The following is a 21350-nucleotide window of genomic DNA, read 5'->3' on the forward strand; positions in this document are numbered from 1 at the left end:
GTGGGACTTAGCAGATATTTCATACTTCATTTTTACTCAATGACCCACTGAATTTTACCTACCAAGTCTGGCTTGAGTCGAAAAGTCAGGGGAAGGGAATAACACAGAGCATACAGGGTTGTAAACAGCGAAGAGCTCCAAGACTGCTGGATCTCCCGACTCCTTGGAATGAGATGAGTCGTGTACTAGAAGGAAAGGAAAAACCCAACTCTACTGTTATATTGCCATCACAGTGAAATATTACCACTTCTAGCATCAGCATGAATCATTCTTTTTGCTTAATCTTCTTTTCTTGTCTAAGCATTTCCAAAACATAAAGCTCATTTTATTCACTTAGTTGAATGGAACACACCTAACTGGCCCATTTAGTATCACAAAATTTTAGAGGTAGAAGTTATCTCAGCACTCATTGAATCTTATTTTTAAAAGTGTTAAAAATCTAAGTTTCCACATAAAACAACATTTAAAATTCATAAATAAGCCTGTTAGATTCTTTGGGCTTGAGGAAATCCTATTTTTTTCCCCAATAGTATTTTTCCAAAATATTTTCCAAATACATGCCAACATTCACTTTTGCAAAACCTTGTGTTCCAAATTTTCCTCCTTCTCTTCTTCCCTCCTCCCTCCTCAAGAAAGTAAGCAATCCTATATAGGTTAAACAAGCAATTCATTTAAACATATTTCCATATTCATCTTGCTGTGAAAGAAAAATCAGATCAAAAAGAAAAAAAAAAATCCACAAGGAAAAAACCTCAAGCAAACAATAACAAAAGTGAAAATTCTATGTTTTAATCATAGTTCTCTCTCTGGATGCAGATGGCATTTTCCATCCCAAATCTATTAGAATCTCCTTAAATCACCTCCTTTTTTGAAAAGATCCATGTCCATCACAGTTGATCATCATACAATCTTGTTGTTATTGAGTACAATATTCTCTTGGTTCTATTCACTTGATTCAACCTCAGTTCACGTAAGTCTCTCCAGGCTTTTCTGAAATCAGCCCCACTCATCAGGAAGTTCTAGTCTTCACAAACAAAAATTCCTCTCCCACCTTCTTTAAATGCTACTGTCTTAACACATTTGACCTTAACACACTTCTACAGTCACAGAATCATAGAATTTCAGAGTTGTCCATCTAGTCCAGAATATCCTTGAAAAATAATCCCCTTTAAAACATAATGGGAGGGCACAGTACATATAACATAAACATAATGGGAGAGCAGCTGGGTCTGAAATCAGGAAGATTAATTTTCCTGAGTTCACATTTGGCCTCAGACACTTAATAGCTAGGCAAGTCACTTAATGCTATTTGCCTCAGTTTCCTCATCTAGAACTAGAAAAAGGAAACAAAAACGCCCTCCAGAATCTCTGCCAAGAAAACCCCAAATGGAGCCACAAAGAATTACAACTGAATAACCCCAACAACAAAAATCCTCAAAAAATGGTCATTTAGCCTTTGCTTCAAGAGCTCCCTTGAAGGGGACTTACTACCTCCTAAAAAAGCTCATGTTACTTTTGGATTGCTCTAAGCATTAGTAAGTTTTTCCTTAAATCACCAATCCTGAATATGACTTGCTGTAATTTCCACCCTTTGGTCCCTAGTTACATCCTCCAAGGATAAGCAGCACAAGTCCATTCCTTCTTCTTTGTGAAACTTGTCAAATAACTAAGGTAGCTATAAATGTCACCTGTGAGTCTTCTCTTTATATGTCACCCCTAGTAGAAAATGAACTCCTTCAGAGCTGGGACTGTCTTGCTTTTGTGAATGTATCCTTAGCTAAATCATAGCATAAATTATGATGGCTATACCAGTAATATAAAATTATAAATATTTAGTAACAGTAAACTTTAAAAATGTATTTTATTACATATTAAAAGCAGAATATTTGATATCTTGATTAATTCAGCAAGGTTATATGTAGTGGTTTTTAAAGCCAACTATTTAAATTTCTCACTTTTCTCTATTTGAAATTGACATTAAAATTTAGCTACTTTATAAATATAAACTTGCTTTTTATGAGTAGAAAAAATTCTTTTTACTTTGAAAATCATTTGATATGTTCAGTGGTTGGTTGATAGATTAAGCAAATGTATTAAACTTAACATTATTAAAAACCACAAATAAATCATAGCACAGAACTTTGCACAGAATAAGTAGTAATAATTTGTAGTTTAAAGTGGTACAGTAACTAGAGAACTGGGCCTGGAATTGGGAAGACGTGAGTTCAAATTTGTCCTCAGACATTGCATGTCTTTGGGTAAATCATTTCAATTCTGTTTCAGTTTCCTCATCTGCAAAATGGGGATAACAAATAGTATCTATCTTTCAGGGTTATTGTGAGGATCATATAAGATAATAATTGTAAAGCACTTAGCACAGGTATCTGACACATATAAATGGTAACTATTACTATTATCATTACTTGCTTCATTCTCTTCTCCGGTCTAAGTATTCCCAATTATGGCATTCCATGATGGAATAAGAGAAAAGACATCAGGTTCAATCTCCTCCAAAAAGGAAGCTTCCTGATTACTGGTGGCTTTTAGTACTCTGCCCTATTCTTACATGTTAAGTTATAACTGCCTTTTCAACCTAGATTCAAAGATAGAGAACAGGCATAAAGAATTATAAAAACAATTAAAAGTTCATCTTATACCCTAAAAAAAATGTAATATGCCTCTAAAAATACACCTAAATGAGTATTTTTTCACACATATGTATTGCTACATATTTAATACAGTATAGAAGAGGTGGTTTGTACAGTCAGAAAAGAGAAATTTTATTTCCTTTCCTTTTATAGAAATTAAGAGAATAAGGTTTAATATTACTGTCTGGCACTAAAGTAAGTTTCTTTCCACCTTCCTTTGAAGGACTCAAGGCATTGAATTACTGCACCTGAGTTGAACATTAAACTTGTACATAATCAATAGGTGAATAAGCATTCAGGAAGCCCCCCCCACTATATTCCAAGCACTATGCTAAGTACTTTTTACCAATATTATCTGATTTGATCATCACACAATTTTGTGAGGTAGGTACTATTGTTATTCTCATTTTAAAGTTGAGAAGACTGAGGCAAACAAGTTAAAGGACTTGTAGGAAAGGCTGAATTTGAACTCAGGTATTCCTGACTCCAAGCTCAATGTCTTCTCTACTGTGCCATCAGCTAGCTCTGAAAACCAAATATTTTTCAAACCATGAGCTGTAAAAATAAGATTGGAAAAATACTTTTAAAGGAATTTAATCTGCATTTATGCAAAGAGATAATGTGCTGGAAATATGATAAATAGAATACTATTATTATAAAAAATAAAACTCCAGGCCAATGAGAATTCATATTACAATATTACTATTATACTATAATACTACTACTATAGTAGTACTACTACTATAATAAACTCTATGAGGTTACTGTTTATGATTTTTCCCTAATGAACTTTTAACAGCTGAGATTATTTTTATGTTCATAATATTCTATTTGCCTCCTAAATTTTAATCTCCAATTGCCTAATAATGTTTTGTCTATTAGCTCTTTTCAGTAATGCAGTGATCTGGGACAATTCCAATAGACTCAGGGTGGAAAATGCCATCTGTATCCAGAGAAAGAACCATGGAGACCAAATGTGGATCGAATTAGAGTATTTTCACTTATTTTGGTAGTTTGTTTTCTTTTTCTCTCATGATTTTTTCCTCTTTTTGTCTGATTTTTTTTTTTTGGTACAACATGACAAATATGGAAATATATTTAGATGGATTGTAGACATTTAGCTTATTTATATCAGATTGTCTTGGGGAAGGATGGGAAGAAGAAAAAAATTGGAATTCAAAATCTTACAAAAATGAATGTTGTAAAATTAAATACTATCGAATGGAAAAAAACCCAAAACATTTCTACCAAAAAGAATGTAGTATTTTGTCTAAATTTTTAAAAGCTATGAGCAACAAATGAGAAAAATGGAGCACACATGAACAGTTCATTAGTGGCCTACAGCAGTAATTCTTTTTAAAAAATTATTATTATTATAGCCTTTTATTTACAAGATATATGCATGGGTAATTTTACAGCACTGACAATTGCCAAGCCTTTTGTTCTAAATTTTCCCCTCCTTCCCCCCAACCCCCTCCCCCAGATGACAGGTTGACCAATACATGTTACATATGTTAAAGTATAAATTAAATACAACATATGTATACATGTCCAAACAATTATTTAGCAATAGTTCTTAAATATAATCCAGAGAATCATGGGGGGGGGGGTCTCTGAAACCCTTTTGGAGGGCCTAAAAATTCAAAATTATTTTTATTTCTAATACAATAAATATAATCCACATACACAAAAATCTTTGGACATATCTCAATAACGTGTAATAGTATTAAGATAATGAGAACAAGTTTGAAAACCAGTGGCTTAGGGAAGGCCTTCTAAGATGAACCAATCTAGATTTCCTTTCCCATCTCAGCTACTAAAATATAAACTCCCTAGATTAATAGGGTCTGTTAATGAGGAGCTGATATGAACAAGGATCCTAGTCTTGGCTTTGATAGGCTCCTTCCCTCAGTTCTTAATCATGTGAAAAGCAATCATACTTTGTGAGGCAAAGGGCAATCTTCTGGAGGACAAAGGAAAATGACTGGAACCCATCCTGGAGAGAAGCAAAGGGGCTGTACGAACTTAAGATTAAATTTTTTTCTGGGGTCAAATCAGTATAGAAGCTGTTCTGAAACTCCACTAAAGCCTCCTTGATATAAAACTCAAAGTAACTGTGGTGGGTAAGTTTCCTTGTTTCTTTATCAGGATGGTAGCTGGGCTCTGCTGGTCCCCTAACAATATTATAACCACATCCCATTCTTCCCTTATTTAGTTATACTGCTTGAAATTCTACAGAGTTCCATTTGAAATCTTTTAAAGTTCAAATGAGGGATTACAAGCTAGTCACAATTTCCTATTAATTAGTTTAACTAAGGGCAGCTAGGTGGTGCAGTAGATAGAGCACCAGCCTTGAATTCAGGAGGACCCGAGTTCAAATCTGGTCTCAGACACTTAATACTTCCTAGCTGTGTGACCATGGGCAAGTCACTTAACCCCAGCCTCAGGGGAGAAAAAAAAATTAGTTTAACTAAATTTCTTTCTACTACCTAGTTGAGATCCACTTATCTGAAGAAAGGATAGAAGGAGGAGGGGTGATTTTGCAACCTGTATTATGGAGGCAAGGCAGGACTGGGGAACAAGTTATTGGTATGATGGTAAAAAGACTGAACAAGGGCACATGCTAATTACTGGACAAAGAGAGGGCATTTGAGGAAGGAAGGGGAGCAAAAAGGCACGTGGGAGGGCGTCATAAATTTCTGCTACTTCTTAATTTTTCCTTTTTATAAATGCCTGATAGGAAAACTTGACTCCAAAACTGGAGAGACCTCAGGGAAACACAAGGGTATTGTGGCTCTTCTCTTTGGGACACCGAATCCAGAATCCAGTTTGCCTATCCCATTCATCATTCTATGGATTCCTATCATGCAATGGAAAAAACATTTAGACATCCTGGGTTCAAATAATCAGTCCATCATCTTTATGCTCATCTGCAATTCCATTTCCATTTCCTTAGCTATAAAAGGATGTGCCTGCACTAAATAATATTTAAAATTCCAACCAACTCTAGAATCCTATGATTAATTAAAATATAGTATTTTTTAAAAGTGAAACTGAGTGGAATATAAAGGAAAAAATCTCTATAGTTTTATTTATTCAAGAAATTTATCATTTAAGTATACAAATCCATGACCTTGAATATATCTGAAAAATATTCTTTTAACCTTGGACAGCTGTAACGGGTAAGAATAGAAAAGGAGAATGAAGGAATATAAGACTGAAGAAAGAGGGGAGGTAAGAAGACAGTTGCTCTGTTCAAGACCACGTCCTTCTTTTACCCCATGATTGCAAACCCCCCATGATAGCACTGGGATGAGTGCTCTTTCCATTGCATGATGCACAAGAAAACAAGGAGAATCAGAGCCCCTCAGTGATGAGATACACAGATCATGTGGATGCAATGCAGTCAGTTCTAGTTCACCCAGGACTTCAGCAGGTATGGATAATTCAAAAGGTTTGACTAAGAAGACCTTCATTACTTGTGATGGTTTCCAATTTAATAAGCGGGTAATAGGACTGGATACCCTCCAGAAAGCAGACAGCTTCTTCCTTCTTCTCCACCCCCCCTTTTTTTTACCACCCCCTGCCAAGCCCCTTCCAGAGTCCTGAGCAAACCAAATCCTGCAGGGAGTTTACTGGATGTGGATTGAGTAAATGCCTAAACCTTTTTTTGTTGTTCTAGAAACCTCCATCCTAAAAAGCTGCCCTCCTAATGTGCCCTCCTCTTTGTCTTTGCCAACAACCAGTGGACATTATTCCTTTAGGAAAGGACTTATAATGTTTATCTCCTTGAAAGGAAGTGTTATATATTTATTCAGTATAATATGTGTATGCATGTTTATATGTGCATATATATACACACACAATCATATCTGGGTATAACATATATGTTTAGAATGACATGACTTGTATTATTATATTCTCATGTGTAACTCCCTCAGTGAGAGTAGGAGCGTCATAACTTTGCTTAATAACTTCCTCAGAATCTAGCATAATTTGTAACACTCCCACAATAAGCATGTGTTAACCAGCTAATTAAATATATATATATATATATATATATATATATATATATATATATGTATGTATGTTAAATGGTATCAATAGGAAGATTTTCAACTGGAATTATTAAGTATGGGTAAGAATAGTGAAAATTTAATGGGGAACTGAACGTGTCTACAGAATGTGAAGATTTCTTGAACCTTAATGGAATGCTAAATAAAAAACACTAATTAATAAGGCAGCTAGGTGGTGCAGTGAATAACATGCTGGGCTTAGAATTCTTCCTGAATTCAAATCTGACTTCAGACATTCACTAGCTATGTGACCCTGGTCAAGTCACTTCACCCTGTTTGCCTCAGTTTCCTCATCTGTAAAATGAGCTGAAAAAGGAAACAGCAAAGCACTCCAGTATTTTGCAATGAAACCCCCAAATGGGATCATGAAAAATTTGACCATGACTGAAACAACTAACCATACTCTATGAACACTAATAATTTAAAGAGTATGCTTCAAAATGACAATACTGCTAAAACCCACAGAAGTAAATTCATGACATAAATTAAATAGTATAGCCTAGTGATTTATATGGAAATTATTTTTACCAAGGAACCCTGATGGCATCATCAACCACAAAAATACAATTCGATGGTCTATGAAATCATTCTTTGATCTTACCAATTCCTGCAACTCACTGCAATTAATTTATTCTCTTTATGAAGGCAGCATTATTGTAGAACTCTGGAAACACTAAGTAATCTTTACTTGATATAACAACCAAATGAAATGATTAGATAAACTTTATATAATCAAATGGTTTCTGTTATCTTTTGCAACTTTTTAAAAATGGCATCATGGTAATAGATATTCCAAAACAAATTATGTCAGACTGTCTATGATTAAAAGTGATTATCTGAATGATTCATTATTACATCTCATGAGTGGTATGTTGCAATAGCTGACTTTTATATGGTACTTTAAATATATTATCTCATTTAATTTTCATAAAAACCTTCTAGGGTAGGTATACAAATATTATTAGCCTCGTTTTACAGATGACAAAACCGAGTCTCAGGTTATTAACAACAATTTTATTAACAACAAGTCATGATAAAGATGGTGAAAGATAGACAAGAAAGCTATGCATTCTACATTTGGAAGATGGCATGCATTAATGCATAAAAGTGGGAAAGACATACCCAATGGGAATGGCTGCTGCTAGTCCAGTTTGGCTGGAATATGCATGATGGAAAATAACATGAAATGAAATGGGAAAATATCTACTCTAGAGCCAGATTATGGAAGATCTTAAATGACAAAATAAGAAGATCATATTTTATGCTATAGTCCAAAGCTTCTTAAAACTGTGGGTCATGACCCCATATGGGGTCATTAGCTGAATGTGGGAGTTGCAAAAAATTTGACAACAGTAAAAGGTATCAAATATTCTATGAAGAATGAATTTTTGTTTAAAAAAGCATATCCATCTAATTAATATGCAAATTTAATTTACATATACACCAAAGGCCCCCCCCCTCCCAGGCTGGGGCTGACTTGCCCAGGGTCACACAGCTAGGAAGTGTTAAGTGTCTGAGATCAGATTTGAACTCTAGTCTTCCTGAATTCAGGGCTGGTGCTCTATCCACTGCGCCACCTAGCTGCCCCCCAAAGAATTGTTTTTAAATTTTTTATGATCTATTATTAGTACATATCCAATTTGTATATTAATTTTATAAACCTATATATCTGGAGTTGCATAAAAATTTCTTGGGAAAAAGGGGGCTCTAGAGAAAAAAGTTTAAATAGCCCTACTATAGCCAATAGAAGACGCTGAGGGATTTTTAGCAGACAAGTAAAATAATCAGACTTGTGCATAAGCAGAATTATTTTGATGGTTACTTGGAGAAAGCATCTGAGGGGACTTGAATGGATCTGGAAGCAGACCAACAAATACGAAGTTTTAGGTGAGGACCTATATCATAGTGGTATCAGATGGGTGAAGAGAGAGGGACAGAGTTGAGAGAGATTGTAAGGATAGAACTGACAGGACCCAGCAGTTTATTAGATGAGAGATGAAAGAGCAAGGAGAAGCCAAAGATAATTCCAAGATTTCAAGCCTGGATAACTGGGAAGAAGATGATATCATCATCTTAGGCATGCTAGGTTTGAGTATATGCCAGATATCCAGTAGAAATGTAAAACAGGCAACTGAAAATACAATAATGAAATCCAGGGAGATGATAAAGCATGTCTATGTGTATGTATATATGTGTGAGCACATATATATACACACATATATGTAGCATGCATATGTGTACATATACAAATGTACACATATCATGTACATACACAAATATACAACACTTCTATCTTCATCTCACACACACACACACACACACACACACACACACACACACACACACACACACAAAGCCTCTTTGGAAATCTGCACAGAATTGAAACAGAATTCACCCCTAAAAGCGGGCATAATAGAGTGTCAGGGACATTAGAGTAGGGAAGAAACAAGACTGAGCCAAGGAAGAACAGCATCATTAAGGTCAAGATGAAAAGGCAGGACCCAGGAGGGGAGGGTGATCAGAGGTGTCAAATGCAGCAGAGAGGTCATGGAGGATAAGTTATCTTGTATATATGGTATGCCCCTTACATATAGTACACCTTTAATAAGTGTTTGAAAGATTGATCAATTCATGACATTGAATGTACTCTGAGAAAAACCTTTGGATTAGTCATTAAAAAGCTATTTGGGAAAGCAGTTTCAGTAGATTGGTGAGGTCAGAAGCCAGATGACCAGACTGAGAAGTGATGCATTTTTAAGCAACAACAAGAGAAAAATGAAATTATGGGCCTATTATACAAGGGAATGCAGTTCTGTATGGCATGCATTCTAGGACGGACAGTTATAAAATGGAGAGTATTGTGGTAATCAGAATGGAGATGGAACTTCACAATATCAGAATTAGAAACAGTGGGTGGAAGTTACAGACAGATTTTGGCAAGATGTAAGGGAACAAACTTCTTTGTGGGGCTGCCCATAGAGGTAATGGGTTCTTTCTTTCTCATTGGAGGTCGTTAAGATAAAACTGGAGGATCCCTTGTTGGGTCTGCTAGAGTGGGCATTCTCAGACAGGTGTGTGTTGAACTGGATGGACTCTGGAGCTTCCTTTCCACTCTGACATCCTGTTATTCTGTGAAGGAACAATCAGGAAATGGAGGCAGGAAGGGTTCAAATTTAGCAATGAAAGGAAACAGATTTGTAGCTTGAGGAAAGGACAAGGTAGGTCAAAGCAATTTTTAAAAATGTTTTTTAAGAATAGGTAAGATGAAGTTTCTCTCTTTATTCTAGCTACACAAATAGTTTACTAAGCAAATGAAGTGGGGGGAAAAAAATCTCTGGTTAGAAAATACCATCCACATCCTGAGAAAGATGGAGACTGTATGTGGATCAAAGCATAGTATTTTCACTTTTTTGTTGTTGTTTGCTTTTTTTTTTTTCTTTCTTGTAGTTTTTTCCCTTTTGATCTGATTTATCTTGCACAACATGACAAATGTGGAAATATGTTTAAAAGAATTGTACATATTAACCTATATCAACTTGCTTATTGTCTTGGGTGGGGTTTAAGGGAGGAAAAAAATTTGGAACACAAAGTTTTATAAAAATGAATGCTGAAAATTATCTTCACATGTATTTGGAAAAATAAAATACTATTTTAAAAAATCTCAGGAGATATATTTAAGCTACTTAAGAGAACAGTTTTGGAAAAGCAAAATATATCAAAGAAAATCAAAATTCCAGAACCTTGATAACAAGAGGTCATTCAACTTCTTTGAAGACTATCAGCACTGTTTTTCCTCCGTTATATTTTTGAATAGCTTTAACTACTGGTCAAGTATTTTTTTTTTTTAATATGGAATCGAAACCTGTCTCCATTTAATTTCTGCCTATTGCTTCTAGTTTTGTCTTACTAGGCTAAGTAAAACAAACCCATTTCTTCTCACACAATAACTCTTTGGATACTTAAGGGCAGTTATCATGGCCCCCATTAGTCTTCTCATCTCTAGGCTAAATGCCCCTAATTCCTTCAACCAATTTTCATATAATCAACTCTTACTGAGGTATTTTATGATCCTGGCTGCCCTCTCTTGAATGCTTTCTAACTTATCAATGTCCTTCCTAAACAGTTTAACTCAGAAGCAAAGTTCAGATGTAGTCTGACTAGAGCAGAGTTCTGTGGAACTAAGATATATTAGCAAATCATTTTATTAAATAAGATAGGCATTTATGAGACCCTCTTGAGCAATATCTCGTTTTACTACTTATAAAATAAAAAAATTGCCAAAGTAATTTTTTTTTAATCCAGACTTTTCATTATTGCCTTCTAACCAATACAGATCAGGTTAATGAAATTTTAATTTATATATCAAATGATTCTTCCTTCAGTTAAATTTCATTATTACAATAAAGAAAAAGAATCTTTTTCAAAGGTAGAGACTAAATATATTACATATATATATATATATATATATATATATATATATATATATATATATATATATATGTATGTGTGTGTGTGTGTGTGTGTGTGTGTGTGTGTGTGTGTGTGTGTGTGTATATACACATCATGGTTAACTTTACAATATATACCAAACAAACTGCTGAAGAATTTTTAAAAATCATGAGCTGCAACCCAGCTTATAGGAAGAAAAGCAGAAGAAAATGATCTATTTTTCATTATCACTTGTAAAATTTTAAAGTAATATATTCCAGCAAATCTAAGCTGAAAAAATAAAAGGGAATAATGTTAAAACAAAGACAAACTGGATTTTTGTGTATAGTATGTTAAGTTAGCGCCCCACCTTGTGGAAAAAATAGGTATTGTTAAATAAAATTCACTTATTGAGTCCATCATTTTGAATCATTCTATTTTTATGGTTTAAAAAAAATTTTGATGGCTCAAAGAAGAAATAACATATATACTCAATAGGGGTATAGAAATATATCTTACCCTGCAGGAAAATAGGAAGGAAATGGGATATGAGAAAGGGGTGTGTGATAAAAGAAAGGGCAAATTGGGGGAGGGAGTGGTCAACACCAAAACATTTTTGAGGAGGGACAGGGTGAGAGGAGAAAGAGAATAAATGAGGGGAAATACAGTCAACAATAGTAATTGTAAAAAGAATTTTGAAGCAAGTTTCTCTGATAAGGCTTCACTTCTCAAACATAGAGGGAAATGAGTCAAATGTATGAAAAATAAGAGCCATTCCCCAATTGATAGATGATCAAATGATATGATCTGTGTACAAAGGGCTATAAATTCATATATATCCTTTAACCAAACAACACTACTACTAGGCATGAATGTTAAATGAGATTCAGAAAAAAAGGAAAATAACCTATATGTGCAAAAAATATTCATAATAGCCCTTTTCTCAGGGCAAAAAAAATTAGAAATTGAGGGGGTGCCCATCAATTTGGGAATGGTTCAATAAACTATGGTATGTGCTTGTGAGGGAATATTATTGTTCTACGGACAATGATGAGCAGGACGCTCTCAGAAAAAAGACAAAACAAAACAGACAAACTCTGGAAAGTCCTTCATAAACTCAAGCAAAGTGAAATGTACTGTATACAAAGTAATAACAATATTCCTGGATGACCAGTTATAAATGACTTTGCTGTTCTCAGTAGTATAATCATCCATGACTACTCTGAATAACATAGGATAAAAAAATCCTCTCCATAACCAGAGAAGGAACTGACTATGTCTGAATATAGATTGAAGCATTCTCTCTTTCTCTCTGTTTTTTTAAACTTAATTTTTCTTGAGGGTTTTTATTTTCCTTAGGGTAGGAGACCTATGTTTTCTTTTATAACTTGGATTTTATGGAAATGTTTTGCATAACTTCACATGTAGTTTCTTAATTGTGGGTGAGGAATAAGTAAGAAAACCTAGAACTCAAAAATTTTTAAAACAAATGTAAAAAAAAAGTTTTGTTTTATAATGTAACTGGGGAAAATATTAAATAAATAAAATACTTATAAAAATTTCAGAGGCACTGACCAAAAAATAACAAACATTCAAATTCTACACAATGTAGAAACTTATACTAACAGATAGATAAAAGTAGGGCTAGAAAAAAAATCTGTGATAGAAAATCAAAATACATGTTGATAAATAAGAAGCAAATTGTTCTTCTGACCATAAATTGAATTCTTCCAGGGGCACAAATAATTCATTTTATTAGCCTACAAACATTTCATTATGATAAGTATAGTATTTTTTTGGCCCAATAAGTTGTATGTTCATTTTAAAGTATTTTTCAATAGCCCAGAATTTCTATACAAGAACCAGTTGTGAGGTGAACCCTTAGGTATTCTCCCCAACCCCCAAACAATTCTTATCCAAAATTACTATGTAAGTAGGTTTGTTTGAAATTGAATGGATTTTACTGTCAGAAATAAATACTAGTATGCCATTCTCCATGATCCCCTGACCCTTTTGCTGAGAAGATTTCGGTCCTTGCTCCCTCATCTCCCTTCCCCAGTTTATCCCATCTTAATATCATATTTTCACTTAACCTTTCCTTTTCTCCCTCTGGTCTCATCATGAAGTGGCTTTTCCTCCTTGCCAAGATTGATCTTTTCACTTGTTCCCTTGATTCCATCTCTTCAGAGACCTTTTCTTTCTCTTCTCATCTCTAATTTCATCCTTTTTAAAAATATTCAGGTCTCCCCATCTTTTTAAAAACAAAAAGTAGCCTTGCTTCTCCTTCACACTCTTTTTTTCCCTCTATGGCACATTGCTCACAACTTTCTTGAAGGAATGTCTTGATCTCACTTTTATTCCTATCATAATTTATCATGTACCACATTTATTTGTGTTCATGCCCCATTGGAATGTGGTGTCCTTCAGAGCAGGGAACTAGGTCATCTAGTACAGACTAATGTAGAGGATATCACCACAATATCCTATGTATCATTTTCTTCCTCTTTAATGGAGTGCTGTTGTTGAGTCATTTCAGTCATGTCCAACTCTTCTTGACTTCATTTAGGATTTTCTTGGTAAAGATAAAGAAGTGGTTTGCCATTTCCTTCTCTAGCTCATTTTACAGATGAAGAAACTCAGGCAAGCAGGGTTAAGAACTTGCTCAAGGTCACATAGCCAATAAGTATCTGAGGTCAGATTTGAAGTCAGGAAAATGAATCTTCCTGACTCCAAAATCCACCTAGCAACCCCTCACATAAAACAGATACTTAATAAATGTGTGTTGAATTAAATTTGCTGCTTAAGTTCTAAAAGGGATAGTTTAAATTCATTAACCCCACTATGGGGAGGCTCTAATTATTCAGAAGCTTTTCCAGACATCAAACAAGTCTATTTCTGCAACTTTTACCTACTGTTCTTGGTTCTATCCTCTAGGAACAAAACAACCAATCTATTCCTTCTTCCATATGACAACTCTTCAAAGACTTGGCCATTCTGTCTTTCTCCTTTTCTCCAGGTTAAACACCTCTCATCTCAGCAATTCCTAATTTTCTCATATTTTCCTTCCATAGGCATTCCAGAAGTCTTACCTGTCCCTTAGAAAAGCAAGCAACAATTTTCTGATTGGCTGAACTCTGATACCTACTTATTAAAGAATATTTTTGTTTTGGCAGCTCAGGTCTACACCAAAACCAAGTTCTTCTTTAAAATTAATGCACATGGATTAAAGTGGTTTTATTATAACAGAAGTGGGGGCCAGGGGGCAAGGAGGTATAGCTTTATGAGCAAAGAGGATGGGGAGAAGTATACCTTTGTATCCTGGGTTATAACCCAGAAATCTAGATAGCAGTTATTTTGATTTGAGAAGAAAGCTAATATTTTTAACCTTGTTTCTTTTTTTTCCTTTTCTTTCTCTCTCTCTCTCTCTCTCTTTCTTTCTTTCTTTCTTTCTTTCTTTCTTTCTTTCTTTCTTTCTCTCTCTTTCTTTCTTTCTTTCTCCCTTCCTCTCTCTCTCTCTTTCTCCCTTCCTTCCTTCCTTCATTTCTTCCTTTCTCTCTTTCTTGTTTGTTGAGGCAGTGACTTGCCCAGGGTCACTCAAGGACTTATGAAAGGACTTATTTCTTATGAAATAATTTATTTATTCTACTACTGAATACCTTGAGTGTTGTGTTGAATCTTACAATCACCAAATGGCACAAAAAAGAACATTGGTCAAGAGACATTGGTTCAAATCACAGGATGCAAAATCTCAGCCTTTCCTAGGCTGTTAACACCTTATTAGGCAGGCTTGTCTTATTTAGCATTCTTCAGGAAGGGGGTGGGAGGAAAGCAGGAGGGAAAGTTTAAGGCTTATGCAGTCTCAACAGATTAACCTAAATTGAGTGGCCCAGACTGCTATCTTTCACTGGACTGATTATCAGGGTCTTTTAAAAAGAAAGATTAAACAACACAGCTAAGCAAGCCTAAGCCAGTCCTTATGAGTGATAAGTTTGCTCAATGGAAATCCCAGGTTGCGGTCTGCCTAGAGCGGCAAGGGTAGCAGACTCTCCATATCTTCTTTAGTCCTCTGGGGATACCCAAGCTGCCAGAGAGACCACAATCACCTGGATGCCAGAGACATCTGACACAGATAGGGTGGGAGAAAGAGCTACCTGGGAGAGGAAGAAAAATGAAAGTAAATGAATGTGGGACAGTAAGTATCCTAGGAAAAGACCCAGGCATCTCCTGACTCTGAATACAGAGTCAGAAATTTGGGGAGATGTTGGAAAGATAATCCTTTCTCTATCCCCATTGACTTTGGGACTGTGCATTTTGTATGTGTGTATGGAGAGAAAGGAGAGAGGTCCCTTGAAGCTGGGAAGAAAGTTAACAAAAAGCGGAGAGATGAGTCACTTTTAAAAGATTTTAAAAATATGTTCTTATGCCAAAGAATTTTTGGATATTCAAATTTGGATGAAGTTGTGAACTAAAAATAATTATTTGATTAAGTTTTTAAGATATTTTTAAAAAATGCATTTTTTTCTTCTAGACATTGTTGAAGCCAAGTCAATTGGTTGGTTAATAAATATTATTTCTTAATAATGAATGAATAATAATGAATTATTAATAATGAAATGAATTTATTAATAATGAATCTGAGGCACTGAGCCAGGGATTCAAAGAAAGGTGAAAGATAATTCCTGCCCTTGAGAAGGATATATAATGTACAAATTACATAAAGAATAAATTGGAAATAATCAAGAAAGAATAGGTATTAGAATTAAGGGTAGAATGAGAAATGCTTAAGTATCAAAATATTATAGAATTCCTATAATGAAGAAATAATTCATGTACTCAATTGAATTAATTACCTGGTATGACTTCCGGAATAAGGAATTTCACATCATGAGAATCAGCAGCATTTTGTAGGAAAAGAATGTGCTCTGGTAAGCTTGATATTGCTATGAATGATTTACCTTATTATACTTCACACACTATGACACATTTGTGTGGGTTTCGCACATCTCTTTTAATTCAAAGCGCTCCTGTATAATGTATTATGTGAAAGGGCCTCTGCTTTGGGGGTTCTAGGACGATACTAACTAGCTTTAACTAAAGAACTATGAGATTTGCTGAACTTTATAAATTCGGTGTTTGTTGAAGGTTGGGCAAGTGATTACTCTCAGAAATACAAAGTTCTGCTTTTTCCAGTTTGTTGTAGAGAGCATGACATGAAGTAATTAATTGCATGGGATCACCTTTGCACTTTTAGGATGTGTCTAGAACCCAGTGCCAAATCTTGCTTTTATTCAGTTCCATGACAATGCTAATTTCTGCAGTGAAGGAAGCTTTTCAAACATCCTTTTATGTTCAGATTTGTGAAATGTTGTTCAATTAAAAAAATCACTTTAAACATTATTTGTAGCAGAGAGAAAATGGGACAGGTTCTGGGAAGTAGGGTTTATGTATGCATATGAGAGGTCTAGGTTGATAGTTCCAACTGGGATCGCCATCTGGTGGCTAATATAGAGAAAGCACTCTTTATAGCTATTCCAGTGTTGTGGGCAGATGCCAGGGCACTCTGTCCCACACCCGTTCTTCTTCCTCCACTGCCCACAAAAGGGCAGATACTTCTATACAAAGGAACATGAGCAGTACCAGCACTCCTTATATTTAAAAGGAGGATAAAAAATGACTGACATTTGTTTCACTAAACTGCTGTAAAGCACTGTAAATATGAACTACGCTCTCCCATCTGGTACAAAGAATTGTACCAGACACTGATCTGGTGCACAAAGAAGGAAGGGGTCAGCAGACAATTCTGCTTGATTAACTCCATTGACTCCCTCTCTCTTTAACTAGCTTTTTGGCTTTAGCTGTTTGTTCTCGACTTATGACACCTTCTAATTTTATTTTTGCTCAACCAATTTCTTTTCAAAATCAACTTACAGAGAGAAATTACTCACATTTCTGTTAGACTCTCAGATTTAGCACCGTTAGTTCATTAATGAGATTGATTGATAGAGTTTCTTTCTGTGTTTAATCTTTCCCTAGTTTATGTAACAGATTCTATTTGTCTCATAAAAGGATACTGGGTGCTTTCTTTCTCAATTTTTGAGAATAAATTAGGAATTATAGATGCTAACTGTTCTTTAAAAGTCTGACAGAAGTCACCATTGAATCCATCAGGTACAAGAGTTTTTCCTTTGCTAGCTTCTTTAATAGCTTTACATTTCCTTTGCGAAAGTGGATTATTTAAGAACTCTATCTGCTTTTCTGGTAATTTGGGTATTTTACATTTTTAAGGTATTTCTCTATTTCTTTTGTGTTCCTTGGCATATAACTGTGAATAATATGTTATAATTATTCTTTTCATTCCTTCTGGTTTTTGCAATGATTTCACATTGCTCATTTTCTATTTTATTGATGTATTTTTCTGCTTTTTAATCACATTAACTAAGGTATATTGATTAGTCTTCAAAAAAACCCAGCTTTTAGGGTTTATCATTTCTGTAGGGGCTTTTTTTATTCCCAATTTATTGATTTCCTCTCTAATTTTTACTATCTCCTCTTTTGTGCTAGTTTTTGTTTTAGGCAGTTCTCTTGACATTGTCTCTATATATCCTGTCTTTGAGATATAAATGTTTTACTTGTACAATGAGTATATTTTCTTTTAATATTTTTGTCTTTTGCTTCTCTCCTTTTTGGTTTTCCTTTACCTCTATGCATTTCTGTGGTGAGGGTTGTCCATGTAGGTTTAAGTTTTTCTATTCTGCTTACTATTTTTGCAAGACAAAAATTTTGCTCTCATAATTTTCATTTCTCTTTTAAATCACTGAAAACCAGACAATGTTGTGTTTCCATGTTCTTTTCAATTCCATAGGGTCCTCTATCTCATCAGGTATTATAAGATTTTTCTTCATTTTGCAGATTGTGGTTTCTTTGGGTACTAGATCTTGGAATGTCTCGGCCTACTCTCATCAAGGTAATTCATGATGTACAAGCTTAGATCTCTGTCCCAGTTTGTAAAGGGCTGAAATTCTTAAAAGGTGTGCTTGAATCAGACAACTGAGCACTTAAGGCTAATTACCTATTGGGCAATGATTCTATTAGCATGTTTGGAAAAATGGCCCTTCTTACAGTTCTGTGCTGGCTTGATGCTTGGTTTATACAGATAATAATAGGAAGGATTAGAGGGTGGGGTGAGAGAGGGGAGAGAACTGTACTTGGCCCCAGGATGAGGAGGAGAAAAGTGTGGAGATTCTGGATTCTAGATTTTTGGCAAAACTCCTGATAGTTTTGTCCATTTCTTTCACTTCTCCCCTTAAAGACCAAGGACTTTTGCTTATCTTGACTCTGGCTGTTCCTGAGGCCTCCAGGGAGCTAGGCCGGACTTTACACCAGTTGACTTCTGGGAGGTCATAAATAGTCCCACAGTTGGGGTAGTGCTCTTTTCCTCAGGCTTGGTTATGTATTGAACAGTTCCCCACATATATGGGTTATATCGTGATGGCCTGTCCCATTCCCTCTGTTCCTTAGTTCTCTGGCCCAGCACAAGCAAACTTCTGTACCCTAAAGCCAGGATATCTATAACACTGGAAAGAGGGAGGTATGAGTTTTTGTGTCTTTGGTTCTGCTAATGTGGTTTATTGCCAGTAATGCAGAAGATAGAGGAGGGGTGCTCAGTGAGTTCTTAGATTGGATATTTCGCTTTGTTTTTTTAACTTTCTTTAAGTGTCTTAGATCATGGAAACAACTGAAGTTGTTTTATCTTTGGCATACAATTTCTCTTTGAGAATGGTTGTAGGAATCAGAGAAAATGTAAAGTCCATGTTATAAGATTAGATCTGATAATCTTCATGATGGTGTCCCATTAAGGGAAGCTGTAAGATTATATTCAAATATTTTTAAAGTTTTCTAAAAAATAATATTTTAAAAAGTTTAGTACAGCTGTGCCCTCAAATAATATTTTGTCTATCAACAGCTTACTTTTTCCCATGTTAAGGCTTCCAGATTATCTGCTAATGTCTCTGTGCTCTTAAATGTATTTGCATATTAAACAGTATATAGTGTATATGCCTGTATCATAGTAGGTTGAGTCCCCTTTTCTGTCTTCCTTTCCCTCTCTTTCCAATTGCTTAAATAAAACTTTGCATCAAAGCAAGTCTCATTGTCTTCTCAAAATGTTATTGTTATTGTATTCTCAAAATCCAAATTCATTAAGGGATTATTTACCTCAACATCTCTGGCTGGTCCATGGGCCTTCACTTAGATATAAAGCAGATCCCTGGACCTTTTAACAACTGCACCTATACTGGGGGAGTAAGGCAATGTGAGCCCAGTTGTAGAAAATAAAGGTCAGCAGGAAAATCCTAAACCCTTCCAGGAGGTCCTCCCTTATACTAGAAATATCACAATGCAGTCTACAATCTTGTTGCTTACATCCATGGATGGATTTCAGGAGCATTTGTGAACTTGAGTGGGGAAAAAATGTGCATCCTTATTTTTGCTAACCCTTAAATGAAATTTAGTATTTTCTTCAATCATTTAAAAACATTCTAAGGGTCCCTTAGTTTTCAAAAGACAGCTGCCCGCTCTATTGCCTGCTTCTGGGTCGACTGAATCAAGCTGGTTGAAGCAGTCCTTTGGCACTGATTTATTCTTCAACTTCTTTCCTGGTCTCCAGTATCAAAGAACAGTTAAGGGTTATGGGGGAAGCAGAATTTATGGTTCTTGTTCTCACTGGCCTTTTAGGGTAGAGAGGGAAGGTAATGCCCCTGGAAAACCCTCTGAGATTATTCTGAATTCCAGTTTCTTCTGGCTCTAATCCATCATACACTGTCATATCAATCTTCCTAAAACATAGCTCTGTCCACATTGCTCCTCTGGTGAGAAAATTTCAGTTCTTCTCCACTGACTACAGGATAAAGATGAAACTCTTTAGCCTGGTGTTTAAAGCTGCACACAGTCTTCCCCTGCCTACCTTTCCACATTTAAGTCCTACTACTCCACCACTGGTCTAGTTACTGTTTTCTATATATTCCATGAGCATTCCTATCTGCAAGAGGTTTCTTCCTTCAACTACTGGTCATCCTCTATAGATTCTTCACTCTTCTGCCTTTGTATTTTTGTACCTGATAATTCTTCAGCCAAGAATGATATTTGTTCTATCTCCCATCCCCATGTGAGTCCTATAAACAGCCTATCAAATTCTTACTCCATCTTTTAAAGTGTAAGTAAAATGTTATCTTTTCAAGAAATTTAACTTCCTCTAAGACTTCTATCAAAAGAATGTTGTTCAGTATAAAACCAACTTTCAGAAAGCAAGAGAATACTATATGTACAAGTTCAAATGTGTACTTTATCAAGGGATCATTGGATCAATCTAGGGAATTTAATTCAGGGCCCTAGAACAAAAAGAGGCTAATTACTAATGTCCTGTGCTATCCCCCCCAGGCTGGGGTTAAGTGACTTGCCCAGGGTCACACAGCTAGGAAGTGTTAAGTGTCTGAGACCAGATTTGAACTTGGGTTCTCCTGAATTCAAGGCTGGTGCTCTATCCACTGCGCCACCTAGCTGCCCCTCATTCTGTGCTATTTTAAAATAATTTTTTGTTGTAGCAGCCTTTTTTATAGTGGTAATGAAGTGGAAACAGAGTGGAAGCCCATCAGTTGGATAATGGCTGAATAAGTTATGGTATATGAATGTTATTGTTTTATAAGAAACAATTAGTAGGATAATTTCAGAAAGGCCTGGAGAGATTTACATGAACTGATGCTAAGTGAAATGAGTAGAACTACGAGAACATTGTACACAGAAATAACAAAATTATGTGATGATCAACTCTGATGGACATGGCTCTTTTCAACAACGAGATGATTCAGGCCAATTCCAATGGTCTTATGATGGAGAGAGCCCTCTGCATCCAGAGAAAGGACTGTGGGGACTGAGTGTGGATCATAACAGAGTATTTTCACTTTTTGTTTTGGTTTCTCTTTTTTTTTTTTTCATTTTTTGATCTGATTTTTCTTGTGCACCATGATAATTATGGAAATATGTATAGAAAAGTTGCACATATTTAGCATATATTGGATTGTTTGCCATCTAGGAGAGGAGGTGGGAGAAGAGAGGGAGGAAAAAATATTTGAACACAAGATTTTGCAGGGGTAAATGTTGAAAACTATCTATGATAATATTTTGAAAATGAAAAGCTTTATAA

General features: G+C 35.2%; 1 protein-coding gene across 3 annotated transcripts in view; it reads right to left on the bottom strand.

Annotated features, from left to right (window-relative positions):
* ALG14 (ALG14 UDP-N-acetylglucosaminyltransferase subunit) overlaps positions 1-21350 on the bottom strand; it is a 125538-nt gene that overhangs the window by 80490 nt on the left and 23698 nt on the right. For 2 of the 3 annotated variants that reach the window (XR_012481357.1, XM_074262749.1), the window contains exon 3: positions 63-185. The exons of the other annotated variant lie outside the window; for it this stretch is intronic. Coding sequence is in view for 1 of the 2 variants with exons in the window: in XM_074262749.1 (XP_074118850.1) it covers positions 63-185 (123 nt within the window). In the remaining variant the exon portion in view is untranslated. The remainder of the gene's footprint in view (positions 1-62; positions 186-21350) is intronic. 3 annotated transcript variants of the gene reach the window in all.

The sequence above is a fragment of the Sminthopsis crassicaudata genome, chromosome 4 (assembly GCF_048593235.1).
Source record: "Sminthopsis crassicaudata isolate SCR6 chromosome 4, ASM4859323v1, whole genome shotgun sequence".
Lineage (NCBI taxonomy): Eukaryota > Metazoa > Chordata > Mammalia > Dasyuromorphia > Dasyuridae > Sminthopsis > Sminthopsis crassicaudata.